This window comes from Carassius carassius, chromosome 47 (genome assembly GCF_963082965.1).
Source record: "Carassius carassius chromosome 47, fCarCar2.1, whole genome shotgun sequence".
NCBI lineage: Eukaryota > Metazoa > Chordata > Actinopteri > Cypriniformes > Cyprinidae > Carassius > Carassius carassius.
The window spans coordinates 10,475,666-10,490,774 of NC_081801.1; the positions used below are offsets into that span (position 1 = coordinate 10,475,666).

The window sequence follows — 15,109 nt, forward strand, 5'->3', positions numbered from 1 at the left end:
GTGGAAGCATTTCATTTGAGAGCTGCACTGACCTTCGGTGTAAAGTTCACGTTGGCTCCTCTGTTTAACAAAAGCTGTGCGACACTTAGATTTTCATAATGGGCTGCGATGTGGAGAGGAGTGAAGCCGGTCTACGGGAAAAGAGTGTAGCATGTCATTAATTCAGGGTATGTGCAAAACAGAAACACCTACGCTGACGGATTTTTAAACAAAGTCAGCTCTGTTTATCTTGTCACACAGTCATCACTGCAATTACAAGCCAAGAGAGGCTGCACTGAGCTCAGTGAGTCATGATGTGTAATCTCACTCATGTTGAGATAAAACCTTTCAGATGTGCACAAACACACATACTTTGCTCAGGACGTCTGGGTTTGGATCGTTCTGCAGCAGTACGGCAGCCGTGCGCGTGTCGTCGTTGCGTGCCGCGATGTGCAGGGCCGGCAGGCGCACTTTGCCCTTGGTGCCATAATTTATCAGGAGGGCCACCACATTCTCGTGACCCTGCTGAAGAGCTACCGCCAAAGGAGTAAAGCCATCCTGGAGGGCGAAATCAAGAGTTGTAGGGTAAGCTGGGTTTGATTTAAGCTGAGCTTGACTTCAACATGTCACTCACCTCAGTTGGAAGGCTCTGATTGGCTCCATGTTCAAGTAAATATTTTACCACTTCTAAGTGGTTCTCCTGTGCTGCCATGTACAGGGGACTGAAACCTTTCTGCAGAACGCAACATAACACCACAGAACAAATTAATTAAGCTTCTCATTAACATCTTTCTAGGTTTGTTGATTCATGTTTTGAGGCTCAGACTAACCTGAGACTGGGCATTGACATTGGCACCATAATTGACCAGTTCAGCAATCACTTTCTCTTGACCGGCCAGAGCAGCAATGTGAAGGGCGGTATTCCCTTTCTGCAAAATGAATAGTCATGTAAATATAATACAGAGAAGGATCAGACAATGCATGTTAAATAGCATATACAGTATTTTGAAGATGTCATTTGATTTCATTGCTTATATTTGGTTTTATTTGTGGTTTTTAATTTATACTTTAATTCTGTAACATTCTAAATGATTATTGCAACAAAGCAAGACTACAAACCTTTTTTATCATAGGACATTTGACTGTCTGTTCTTAAGACATTATACTAGTTTTACTGATATTATTGTTAATGAAAATGTCTTAAATTCTGACACGTGAAGCACATTTTGTGTTAAAGGTGGTATAGAAATAATATGCATTATGATTTTGATTTAATAAAAGTGCTACTTGTTATTGCTAGTCTGTTGAACTTGAACTTATCACATTTCTAAATCTGTTTTTGGCCTGCCGGAGGAAGCCGTCAGGCTGAAAGAAGTGTTTACCTTTGTAGTATTCTCCAAGTCAATTCCATTGTGCAGTAGCTCCAGCACCATCTTAACATGGCCTTCTTTGGAGGCTAAATGCAACCCATTAAGCCCATTCTGTGAATACAAGAGAAAATATGAGGTTTTGAAAAACTCGGTCTCAAAAAAAAAAAAAAACACCCTGACACATCTCAAGTCTCTCAAATCTCTTTATCTCTCCCCGTCTACCTGTCAAATGACTCACTGATAGGAGGGAAGACATCTACAGATCTGTGGAGCCCTCTCATTAAACAAAGCTTGAAAATAGAGCAGCAGCGGAAACAGACAAAAAGGCAGGGAGAGGTAAAGGCTGATTGGAGAATTGTCCACGGTACAGTGTGTGCTTGTGTAAGGAAGCTGGGTTTGTAGTCTGGTGCGGCCATAGGGGGGGGGCTCTGCTCTGCTAGTCTGACTGGAATCCCCTTCATACTGCAGTGTCCATCATCTCTAATGAGCTCCTACTGCAGCTGCACAGTGCATGCGCCGAGGAGAGAAAGAATGGAGAAGGAGGGGTGCTTGCAGACGGTGGGGAGGAGCACTGATGAAAACAGTCACATGTGCCCGCTTGGCATTAATTATCACTGGACGTGCTTTATAATGTTTTGGGAAATTTCACACAGTACTGAAACCCACACTCAGTGTTATACATCCATGGATTATATGAAAATATAGTAAAACTGTATACCATTCAAAATCTTAGGTTCAGCAATTTTCTTTTTAAAGAAATTCATACATTTATTTAGTAAGGATGCATGAAATTTAACAAATTAAATGATGTTCTTGTGAACTGATGTTTCACATAACACTGAAGACTGGAGTAATGAGGAATAACCGCTGAAATCTTCAGCTTTGCAAAATTCAGCTTTGCAAAAGATAAATTCTGAAGGCATTCTGATCTTGAAAAGCTTTGAAATAGATGAAAAAACTTTACAATTTATGTCCATTTGGTACACACGATTATCCAAAGCCAATTACATGGCACTTAATTTTTTTTTTTTTTATTTATTAAACAAAAAAGCATGGTCCATAATGTACAAGAATGGCTGGCAAGATTTTCAGTGAATAATGACTTAATTTTCACTTCTGTATAAGTAATGACTGATAAAGGGAAGTTTATTGTGCTTCAGTTCTTGCACATCTTTTGCTAATGGCTTTTCAAAAAAAAAAAAAAAAACCTTTCACAGATTATTTTTAGCTATATCATGATAAGATGTTAATAGGTGAAAAGGCTTAACTTTAGCGCTCTTTACAACTATTAGTTAGTCACCTGTGAAATGAAGACAAATTACACTCTAGGACAATCATTAATTGTCTAAAAATCTCATTAACGCCAGTTCATCACCTGCTTATAGCTGAGGTGGGAATTAAGCACATGCTCTTAGCTTAAAACTTCGTTTTTGCTGATTCTCAAATGTTCTCTAGTCCCAAAGCACCCATAGTGAGGGCTTAATCGGTCTCACTGTCAAAAGCGGTCTAAGCTCTTCACAAAATGTGTTGCGACAGCACAGAGACATTGGCACTGTGATATCAGCATCACACAGGGGAAGTACACCTTCAGTTTATTGAAACACGTAACTATAAATACCTCCAAGACCCATGGAAATTGAGTCGAGGAGGCCGTGCAAGTTCCCGATGCAGTCCTGTCTGTGAATGATGGTAAAAGGTGGTGTAGTAGTCGATGTGAGTGTGTGTGTGCTGCAAGCATACAGAGTGGGCGTTCATTTTCAGAGCTTTTCAATGCTGGAAGCCAGCCAACCTCTCTGGTCCATTCACTAACCCGTCTCTGAGAACCAAACATAGCTCTTCTGCAAATATCACAATATGCTATTTAAAGCAAGTAACATGGAGTGTTATGATGCATGTGGGCGCAAAAGCATGACCGGTGAGGGGGTTAAAGGAGGAAGACGTGCTGGTGTGATTAATTATGGCAATTTACTGATTAGGGCATTGAATACAGTTCTGCACTGACACTGTAAACACAGCTGTACTGTCCAACCACAAGAACATTGGGAGGTTAATACAGACGAGAAAACACACTGGCACAAGCAAACAAAAACACACAAATGTGAAACCTGATCTACATGATGATGAATTTATAGCTCTTTCTGAATTTAGGCTGTACTATTAATGGGCTTCAAAGTTACTTTGGGCTTTGAAGGCATAAATGTAAGACATGCAGCTGCTAAGGTATTCTGAGTGATTTTAACTCTCTCTTGTGTTCAAAAACTGGGAATAACATCTGTGTTAGGGGTCAAATAGTGGACCCACATTGGCTTCCTTGCATTTTGCCAAAAGTCAACACTTTAAAAAATACTAAACATTCAAGTAAAACATAGAACCTGTATTGTAGCTTGCCAGCGACTAAAAAATATAAAATATGTTAAGAATTTTAATAATTCCCTTCCATTTTTGATATGCAATTCTTATTGTTTTAATCTTAATTTTTAAGAACACAATTCCTGCATGAAATAAGTAATGACTACTCATAACTGTGCAAATAACTACAAATATGTAAAAATATTATTTAACATTAAAAGGGACATTTTTTGACAGATTTATTGATGGTGAAACTCTGCTAGAAAAAGAAACAGTGAAGCTTTTCAAGATCAGAATGCCTTCAGAATTTATCTTTTGCCAAGCTGAAATTTCAGCGGCTATTCATCATTACTCCAGAAAACATTTGGGGGCTTAATGGAGGGGTTAATATGACCCCAACACAGAAGTCGTAGCAATTTTTGTACATCATTTCCAAAATACATCTATATCTCCATTCATGATCCTAAATAAAAATCTTCACAAAATTTCAACAAGAAATAAATAGTTTAGTCTATTTCAAGCAGTTTGAAAATTGAGTACGGGTCAAATTGACCCCAACACAACAGGAGCGTTAAGCACATCGCAATGGAGTTGCTGGGGTGTTTTATGTAGTTGTATTTTTCCCTCCAACGTAAATCTATAGGATTCTTTTAGATGTTTTATCAATAACACAAATATCCTCAACATCTTGCATGATTTGTGGTCTAATTCATATCTGTAATCACTTTAAACATACTACTCACAGAAACACATACACTCACATGCTTGATGCTAGTCATTGCAGCATGGATTTCTTTTCCTCACCTGATTGGCTATGTTGATGTTTATTCCATTTTTGATATGGTCCAGAGCCTTCTCCAGATTACCCGAGCGTGCAGCACGGAGGAAACTGGTTGATGTGTCTGTCTGAAATAGAAGAGGAAATGAAAACTAAATCCAAATCTTAATCGACAAATGGATTGTTAAATTAAGATTTTTGGACATTTCTTTTGACTGTTTAGTACTTAATAAAACATCAGCAATACTGCCTGACTTAAAGCTCTAATTAGGAATTAATTCTGTGTTGTGCATGTCCACAGAGAAGATGAGAAGATCTAGTTTCAGCCGGCTCAGGAGCCATATAACAGTATAACCCATCAGTTACTGAATTAGTTTTTCTCTGTGTAAAATCATCTAAATCATCTAAATCTTTTACCAAAGTTATGGAGTGTGATGTTATGTACAGGGCTGGTTATGCCCCTAATAACATATCAGCACTTGCTTTAAAGCAACAGTGTGTACATTTTTAAAAATAACCCAGATCATTTTGTGGAGACAAAGAAAGCCATTTGTACTGAAGGCTGATTTTCTTGATCAGTCCAACATAGCAACATTGGCTCAACCAATGGTGTGAGTTTGTGGGCGGAACTATCTGGTACTTGACCAATGGCAGGCAGAGGGCATGTTTGAGAAAACAGGCATTATTTTTGCAACTCCATTTAATGTTGCAAAGATATATTAATATATCATATATATTTATAATTATATATTTATTTAATAATTTTTCACATTGTAAAATTATTTAGGACATTAAAAGTGAAAATGTGAGTAAAAAATTTATAATGTATCCATTATTTTGCTGTATAATTATTTACTGTAGTGTTCATGCTAACAGGTCCAGAACAGAGAAAGCTTTTCAGATTCACATCTGTACTGAAATCTTTCAAAAACATGACTCTATATCACCCTGATTATTTTGCTACTTCGTTACGGTTCCCTACCCAGACTTCTTTATTCCTACTGCTTGGCATTAAAAAATCCATGAGTGATATTTTGTGGTTTTCCATGTGATGACTAATGCAATTTGCTCTGATGTGTTCACAGTTATATTGAGTCCTTGAATTGATTTGTCAGATACTCTGCAGTCTAGAAATTTCAGATTGTCTCTGCTCTGTTATTGAGTGGGAATGATTGACAGGCTGGTCTCCCCCTGTGAAAAAAGTGGATGGAATATTGAGTGAGGCAGAAGAAGTCATTTTGAACCCTCATTTCTCAGTCCTCAGGTGACAGAATAGCAAAATGCATCCATCAACACTGCTGTGCAGTAATAGTGTGTGTGTGTGTGCCATCATATCTTTCTGAGGGCACCTGTTGAATCACTTTAGGATTTTATTTTATTTTATTTTAAATTAACAAATTTTTATCAGTTAGTATGCACAATCTTTTTTGATTCACATATCCCTCCATTCCTGTGATAGGAGATTGTTTAGATGAAGGCCAAAGGGATGACCCTTTCAGCCCCTGCAAGAGAAGCTGATTATTCCAAATCTGTGATTTCTCAAATATTGCAGTTTTACAATGACACTAATTCATTCAAGTCCCCCAAAAAGGCTGGTCATTCACGCAAGACAAATGCTTGAGAAGACAGGATAATGCAGAGACACTCAATGGGCAATCAGTTCAACACTGCAGCTGAAAATGCTCGCCAGTTCAGCGCTGAACAGGGTATGGATTTGTCTCGGCTCGTTTAAAAGAAGTTGGACTGAAAGCACACTCCGTAGTGACAAAACTCTCATTAGCAAAAAAAAATCAAAAGGCAAGGCTCACTTTTTTTTGAGGAACATGTTGTGTGGACTCTCACTTTAGTGATAGACTCTCAATTTTTTTTTATTTTATTGATGAGAAACTTTTTTTTTGTTTATCAGAAATTTCCTTCAGCAACATGCGGTTCCTTCCCTGCAACCATTTCCTTGAAGCTAAGAACAATAGGTTACTTGCGTAACCCCAGTTCTCTGATAGCATTAAGTGAGGTGTCTCACTATGGGATACGCCCCTTCTGCGTATTCCTCAGAAGCCCAATTCCATTACGCCAGCCCCAATTGGCTGGCAGACATGACGTTGCGTCAGGGAGTGGCTCCCTCCTCTCGGTATAAAACGAGCGACGCAACGTCATTACGACATTCAAAACAAGCACACCTCTTCCTCGCTTCACACAGCAAGGAGGGTGATCTGGTGAGACACCTCACTTAATGCTATCAGAGAACCAGGGTTACACAAGTAACTAATTGTTCTCTTTCAAGCATACGTTTCGGTGTCTCACTATGGGATATCCTAACTCCCGTATTGCCAGATAGCCTGTCTCGAAGTCTCCTGCCAACCAAAGAACTATTACTGGGCTGATTAACACTTAAGATCCAACACTCAAAAAGGCATGTGCAAACGTTTGAGCTGTAACATCCAGTTCATCCGGTGAGGATCAACTCGCCGCATCACAAATATCTTGTAACGTAACTCCTTTAAAGAGGGCCCATGTCGTCGACATTCCTCTTGTTGAATGAGCACGTAAACCAGACGGAGGCGTAAGACCCTTACTGGAATATGCAAGAGAAATTGTCTCCACTATCCAGTGGGATAAACGCTGTTTAGTAATCGGCTTCCCCATACACGGCTTCACCCAAGACACAAACAGCTGATCATTCTCTCTGGACCCTTTAGTCCTCTCCATGTACTGTAAATGCGTAAAGCACGCACCAGACATAACGTATTCAGCCTTTGCTGTTCTGCTGAAGCAAAAGGCGGTGGGTTAAAGGCTCTTAACTTGAGAGGAACAATAGAATTGACCACTTTTGGCATAAAAGCAGGATTAGGTTTCAAAAATCACCCCTGCGTCCCCTGGCATAAACTTCGTACACGCTGAATTCACAGAAAGTGCATGAATTTCACTTACGCGCTTCGCTGAAGCCAAAGCTAACAGCAGTGCCGTCTTAAACGACAATAATTTCAGGTCAGCTTTGTCCAGTGGCTTAAATGGAGTCACTGAAAGCGCATCAAACACCAGAACCAGATCCCATGACGGAGAGATCGGTTTTGAGACTGGCAAAGCGCGACGCGCACCCTTCATAAACCGGGACACCAACGGGTGTTGCCCCACAGTTTTGTTATCAAAACCTACATGACAGGCAGATATAGTGGCCAGAAACACCTTTATTGTCGAGAATGCTTTACCCTGATCTATCATATCCTGCAGAAATGATAGGATCACTGCCACTGATCACTGAAAGGGAATTACGTGTCTAGACGCGCACCAACGCTCAAACAACGCCCATTTACATTCATAGAGTGAACGAGTGGACAGGGCCCTAGAATTCTGTATAGTTCTAATAACACTGTCTGGCAGACCAGCCGCATTCATATATAACCACTCACTGGCCAGGCCCACAGTGCCAGGCGCTCTGGATGAGGATGAAATATCTCCCCTCCCGCCTGTGACAGCAGATCCCTGCGCAGTGGCAGGGACCATGGCTCTGCGTACAGCATATGTATGATCTCTGTCAGCCAGAATTTCCCTGGACACCGCGGAGCTACCAGTATCATTCTCAGGCCCTCCTCCCTCACTCTGTGAAGGGCTGGAGATATCAATGCAATCGGTGGGAACGCGTATAGGAGAACGCGAGGCCACTCGTGCGCCACTGCGTGTATTCCCAGAGGCGCGCTCTGATCCTTCAGAGAGAAGAATACTTCAATGTTAGAAAGACGGCCAGCATTTCCAAGTAGTTTATGTGACAGTGGCTCAGATGGGGACCCCATCTCCCATTCACTGCCCTGCCCTTGTGAATGCCCCCCCAGCCGGACAACGACGCATCCGTCGTTATGACCTTCCTGGTCTGGACAACGCCCATCGGCACCCCTTGTACCAGAAAGCACGGGCGCTGCCAGTGACGCAGTGACAAGACTGCCGCTGACGTCACTCTCACTCTCCTCCGGGAATGCCGTAACGGGTCTAGTCTAAGATGAGCTACCCATGGTGTGTGTCTTTGCATGAGATCTTGTTCCCGCATGAGCAAATCCGCGGATCTCCCTCGCTAGCTACGTTAGTCTGCATTGCTGCAGCCATAGTCGCGGTACTGAATGACCCTGACAATGAGCTGGAATGCCGATTGAGGGGTAGGCGAAAGCGGCGTGGTGGCCAACAGATCGTCTATACGCACAGTACCAGAATGATTAGCCAGCAACCAGCGTGGAGACTAGTTGATAGCTATCAGAGTTGGGTAGGCTTCTGGTGTGAAGCGAGAAGAGGTTTTTGAATGTCGTAATGACATTGCGTCGCTCGTTTTATACCGCGAGGAGGGAGCCACTCCCTGACACAACGTCATGTCTGCCAGCCAATTGGGGCTGGCGTAATGGAATTGGGCTTCTGAGGAATACGCGGAAGGGGCGTATCCCATAGTGAGACACCGAAACGTATGCTTGAAAGAGAACCCTGAAATATTGAAAATGGCAGGGCAAGAGTCCTTACCTAACCTGACTGAAAATCCTTGGTGAAAAAGTTATGGCTAAGAAACTCACTACAGTTACTGAACTGTGGAAGAAGAGTGGACAAAGATCACACTAGCACAGTGTGTGAGAAACTAGTGTTATTAGTTGTAGTTGAAACTAGTGAAACGAGTTGAAATGCATTGCATATTTTGTCAAACACATTAGTGGAACAGTGGAATACCCACGATTCCTTCAAAATTTGAGCTATGAAGATTAACAGTATTTCGGAAAAAAAATCAAGTATTAATAGATTGTTCTCTCATTTTGATATCCACTGTATATGTATGTGTGTGTGTATATATATATATATATATATATATACACTATGTAATTATTTATTTAGCAGACCTAAAGCCCATATGGAAAGGTCATGTGTGACAAACTAAGGACCCCCTATGATTCAATTGCTTATAGATCCACTTTTTGCATTTCTGCAAACATTTCTGTATGACTGTATGACTTCATCAGTCTCTCACATCTCACAATTTTGATTCACTTTGCTTCAGTTTATTGAGGTTTAACAGCATTTGTTTATGCACAGCACTTCAGTCAGGATGAGGTCTGGACTTTGACTAGGCTATATTGTAACAGCTTGATTCTTTTCTTTTTCAGCCTTTCTGTTGTAGATTTGCTGGTGTACTTGGGATCATTGTCCTGTTGCATGACCCAATCTTGGACAAGCTTTAGCTGTCGGACGGATCAGCCTCACATTTGACTCTGTAATACTTTGGTATACAGAGGAGTTCATAATCGACTAAATGACTGTGAGGTGCTCAGTTCCCATGGCTACAAAACAAGCTTAAATTAATCATCACTCCTCCAATAGTTGTTCAAAAGTCTTGATCAGATTCAACCTAAGCAATCCTGCCATGTTCTTTTTAGAGAGAGGAGGCTTTCTTTTGGCAACCCTTTCTAACATGCCATATTGTCTGATCTTTTTCTAATTGCACTGTCACAGACTTTATCATTTAACATGTTAACTGAGGCCTGTGGAGTCTGAGGTGTAGTTATTGGGTTGTCTGCAATTTCTAGTGTATGATCTGACCATGAGGTGAATTTCCTGTCCACTCCTGGGATGACTGGTGTCTGTCATGAATGTCTTCCACTTGAAAAAAATCCTCCACTTTTCTGTGGAATGATGGACTTCAAATCACTTGGAAATGGCTGTATAACCCTTCCCAGATTTTACTGCAAAAACCATTTGATAAACACAAAAACACGCACTTAAACACAGAATCACATGTCAGGAATATGAATAAAATCACAAACATAAAACACAATGAGAGCCTTTAAGAATTAGATAATTATGAAGAAACACTACAGGAACACTAGCGAAGCTAACTGAAGTTATAAGCCACATAACAACATTCAAACACAAGACCTTCAACCAGATCCATAACAACCTCACGAGTACCACAGACAGAAATGATTAAGAAGCCACACAAACACAGACAAATTGTCAGGAGAGAGGAAAGTAAAGTGTTGAGAGGCCGTACTAAGATATTTACTCTTCCATCAAAGTGCCATTTTCCACCTTGAGCCTCTTCCCTCAAACTACTGTCCTGATGCACAAGCCAGTGCTGAACCACATGAGCCTAGAAGACACCAATAACACAAAGACAGAGTGTGTTAATACACACAGACACACACATGAGACACATGAACACATATGGGCAGGTGAAAACATTGAAACTGCATGTTCACTGTGGTAAAGCAAATAGATCATGAAATGATGCTTCATTAAATGAGTCATTTTAAACGTTTAAAGTATGAGCACATGAAAATATATAAACACAATCTAAGTGGTTTCTTTTTGAATGCAACACAAAAGTGTGCTAACAGCTTCACACTTAACAGCACAATTGACCTTTTTAAGGAATAAGAGGGAGAATTCCACAACAAGGTCACAATTTTGTTTCGATCTTGAGAGGGTGACTGCAGAAACCCAGTCGCATTAAAGGGATTCCAGCTCTGGGCGCACTGCAAGAATGGTTGCTAAGCGTTGCTAGAGAGCGATGACATCATTTTCAAGATTCACAAAAGCCTAAATGCGTGGCATGTATCGATGCAGGGACCACGCTGACTCTGAGCACATGAAGATTCAGAGAGCAAAACAAATTCTGTGACCTAAATTTTTCTGGTTTTCTGTTCAAATAAATTCATGTAAGATGAAGGACATATTGCTATTTATTGCACATAGCAAATATCCATTAAAAAGGAAATATATGTTACATATATATATATATATATAAATATATATATATATATATATATATATATATATATATATATATATATATCCAACATTATAAATGTTTTATAATGTGATATATTATTACAATTTAAGATAATTGTTTTTAAATTTATTATACTTTAAATTATCATTTATTTCTGTGATGCAAAGCTGAATTTTTAGGATCATTATCACATGATCCTTTAGAAATCATTCTAATATGATGATTCATTATCAAAGTTGGAAACAGTTCTGCTGCTTAATATTTATTCAGAACATGTGATACTTTTTTAGGATACTTTGATGAATAAAAAGTAAAAAAAAAAAGAAGCTATGTTTTTAAAATATAAATATTTTGTAATAACAATATACACTACTGGTCAGTAATTTGGGGTCAGTAATTTTTTTCTTTCTTCTTTTTAAATAAAATCAATACTTTTATTCAGCAAGGATGTGTTAAATTGATAAAAAGTGATAGTAAAGAAAATATATTATTAGAATATATATTATTAGATTTTTTTTTTAAATAAATGCAGTTCTTTTTAACCTTTTATTCATCAAATATATTAGACAGTAGAACTGTTTCCAACACTCATAATAAATCAGAATATTAGAATGATTTCTAAATGATCATGTGATAGACTGGATGTTACATGTGACACTGAAGGCTGGAGTAATGATGCTGAAAATTCAGCTTTGCATCACAGGAATAAATTATTTTCTTAAAGTATATTCAAATAGAAAACTATAATTTTAAGTTGTAATAATATTTCACAATATTACTGTTTTTTTCTGTATTTTTGATCAAATAAATGCAGGCTTGATGAGCAGAAGAAACTTCTTTCAAAAACATTAAAAATAGTAATGTTTCCAAACTTTTGGTCTGTACTGTATATATATATATATATATATAATACATTTTATTTATAATGCGCTTTTCTAGAACCCAGATGCTTATTGTTAAGAAAAAGGTTTCAAAAACAGCAAAAAAATCCAGACTGTTTATGACTCTTCTGTTAAGGAAAGGCGAGTCAAACCCAGACGTATATATAAGAAGTATACTGAGTGCTGGAGGAATTGAGTTCCTCTCGGCAACTGTCAGCATAACGTCAAGTTTCTCATTTAAATAAAGTGCAAGAGCAGTCAATTAATATATTTTGCATAATCCCTCATGTATCACTAGCGCAGATACGGATTAACACGCAGTTCGGAAAGTTCAGTGATGACATCATCTGCCAGAGTAATTATGAGGGATATATAACCAGTGAATAGAAAAGGGTCACGGCCACATTCAACACAATTCAACTGTCTGGCTTCTCACACACCTTTACATTCTCACACACTCACTAAAAATAGTGATAAAAGCGTCATTTGGAGCTCGACACCAGTAGGCCAAGAATGATCAATCGCAGTAATAAAGCCTCCAGGGTTTGCTTTGAGACCCACTTCTACAGAAAGAGAAACCTACATAGTGGTGCTTGGGTAGCCATTTGTAACACACGCTCATGCAGCTGTGCCTCTCACACACACTTAAATGAACAAACAAAATGTTAGAGCTCAGTATGTTCGGTTTGATTGAATGGTCAGGCACTGCCAAAGCAGCAGCCACTGGGTCCATGCAATGACAGGAAGCAGAAATACAAAGCCTTGTAAAACAATCCTTAGAAGGTCACAGTGTTCTGCAGATCTATAAATAAAGAGCTATAATTATGGAACAATATTATTAAGGCTAGCATGACTACAACAGCGCTAAAAGTCCACAACAAGCCATTAGTGCAAATTCAAAAATGCACCATCATATTATAGACCCATACCTGCTGTAATATGCTCACTTTAGGAGATACAAATGTTTATTCCATAGCAGTACATACATATATGAGGTTCATTTCTTCAATACATTACAAAGTAAAAAGAATGCTAAAGATATTTTTGTTTGACAACTACTAATAACAGTTACACACAAAGGCGCACAAAAAGTATACTTGTAGCTTTGCAATATTACGGTTGAACCCCTGATGTCACATAGATTATTTTACAGATCTCCTTGCTATGTTTCTGGACATTGATCATGTAACCTTTGCTGTCTATAGGAGCATCAGAGAGCTTTCGGAATGCATAAAAAATATCTTAATTTGTGTTCCGAAGATGAACAGAGGACTTACGGTTTTGGAATGACATGTTTGGAATGTTTTTTTTTGTTTTGTTTTTTTTTTGTTTTTACTGTCCCATAGACTGCTATGAGTGAGTGAAACTGTCAAAGTCCAGAAAAGTATGAAAGATGTCGTCAGAATAGTCCATCTGCCCTCCGTGGTTCAACCGTAACATTACGAAGCGATGAGAATACTTTTTGTACACAAAGAAAACAAAAATAACGACTTTATTCAACAATTCCTCTCTTCTGTTTCTCACACAACACTGTAGTGCCATTTTGTAGATTATGAGCTGAATGCAGGCAGCGTTTTCTTCGTGTACAAAAAGTATTCTCGTTGTTTCGTAATTTAACGGTTGAAACACTGATGGCAGATGGACTATTCTGACGCCATCTTTTATTCTTTTCTGGACCTTGACAGTGTAACTTACTTGGTAGTCTATGGGACAGTCACAAGCCTCCCAGTTTTCATCCAAAATATCTTAAATTGTGTTCTGAAGATGAGCAAAGCTTTTACGGGTTTGGAACGACATGGGGATAAGTGATTAATGACAAAACTTTTATTTTGGGGTGGAGTATCCCTTTAAGTTTGAACAATTTAAGTAAACTGAACAAAATACATTATACAGTGTGGTATATTACTGTGTATTGCTTTTGCCACCATTTTATACATAACAAAAATAAGAAACATTATGAATGATAATTGGATCTGAATTTAATAATAAAAGGCTATGTATGTTCGTAATTCCAAGCGATTACAAAATTGAGTTGTTAATATCCGTTTAATAATAAATAATTAAAATCAACCAGTTGTATTCAGATCCCATCCCTCCATTCAGTGTATCACTACTCCTCCCTCCTCCCTTTTATTTCTCTCTTCCTCTACTCTGAACACGCCATCTCTTCAATCATGCACCTGTATTACATTCTCTCTTTCTCTCTGTCCTCTTACAGAAGCTGCAGATCTTCTCAGTCACATCAGATTGCAGAGCCTGGCACTTCCTCTTCAATATTCACGAGGACTGCAAAAGGCCTGACTGCAAAACATGCTGGGTAGAGCCCCTCAGAGTCTCCTAATTACATCACCTTTATGTGCAGACGTCCACCTCTGTTTCAAACCTCAATATTAGTGCTGGGTATGATCGTTCATCTCAACACTCACACAAAATCTTTATGCACATAATCACACTATTAATGGCTGATTTCCCAGCATTCTCATTAAATTCTTGTCATCTCTTTATGTGTATGTGTTTTTTTCCAAGATGCACAAAGTGGAAGATGGAGAGAAAAAGAGGGATTAAAAGAGAATGAGAGAGAAAGGAATTAAGACGGAGTAGGAGAGAGGGAGGAGGAGAGATGTATGTCCAAGAGTCAGGGAGTCAGAGAGTCGCGTGTAAGACGCCTGCTGAGCTCCCACCAGCACATGGCCACTGACTCCGCCTCCTCCCCTGGGGCCAAACCCTCTCCACAGGAGCAGGAATGCAGTGTCAGGGGGTGGCAGTCTGCAAGCTACCGTCAGATGGCAGCACACACAAACACACACACACACACACACACACACACACACACACACACACACACACACACACACACACACAAGCACATTCTGAAGCAGACAGACACTAGACAATAGTGTGCATAATGGAGATAAAAGTGGTGATGCTTAAAAACCAGATTCTGGTTTACAGTTTAAAATCATCTTGAACTACTATGTAAATGGGTGAAAGATTTAAA

General features: G+C 39.1%; 1 protein-coding gene across 5 annotated transcripts in view; it reads right to left on the minus strand.

Moving 5' to 3' along the window:
- The window catches only part of LOC132130688 (ankyrin-1-like), a 102,184-nt gene that overhangs the window by 36,723 nt on the left and 50,352 nt on the right, over positions 1-15,109 (minus strand). For all 5 annotated transcript variants that reach the window (XM_059542476.1, XM_059542473.1, XM_059542471.1 and 2 more), the window contains exons 2-7: positions 4,503-4,604; positions 1,362-1,460; positions 810-908; positions 614-712; positions 352-537; positions 33-131 (exon numbers count right to left, since the gene is read on the minus strand). In XM_059542476.1, the coding sequence (XP_059398459.1) occupies positions 33-131; positions 352-537; positions 614-712; positions 810-908; positions 1,362-1,460; positions 4,503-4,604 (684 nt within the window). The remainder of the gene's footprint in view (positions 1-32; positions 132-351; positions 538-613; positions 713-809; positions 909-1,361; positions 1,461-4,502; positions 4,605-15,109) is intronic.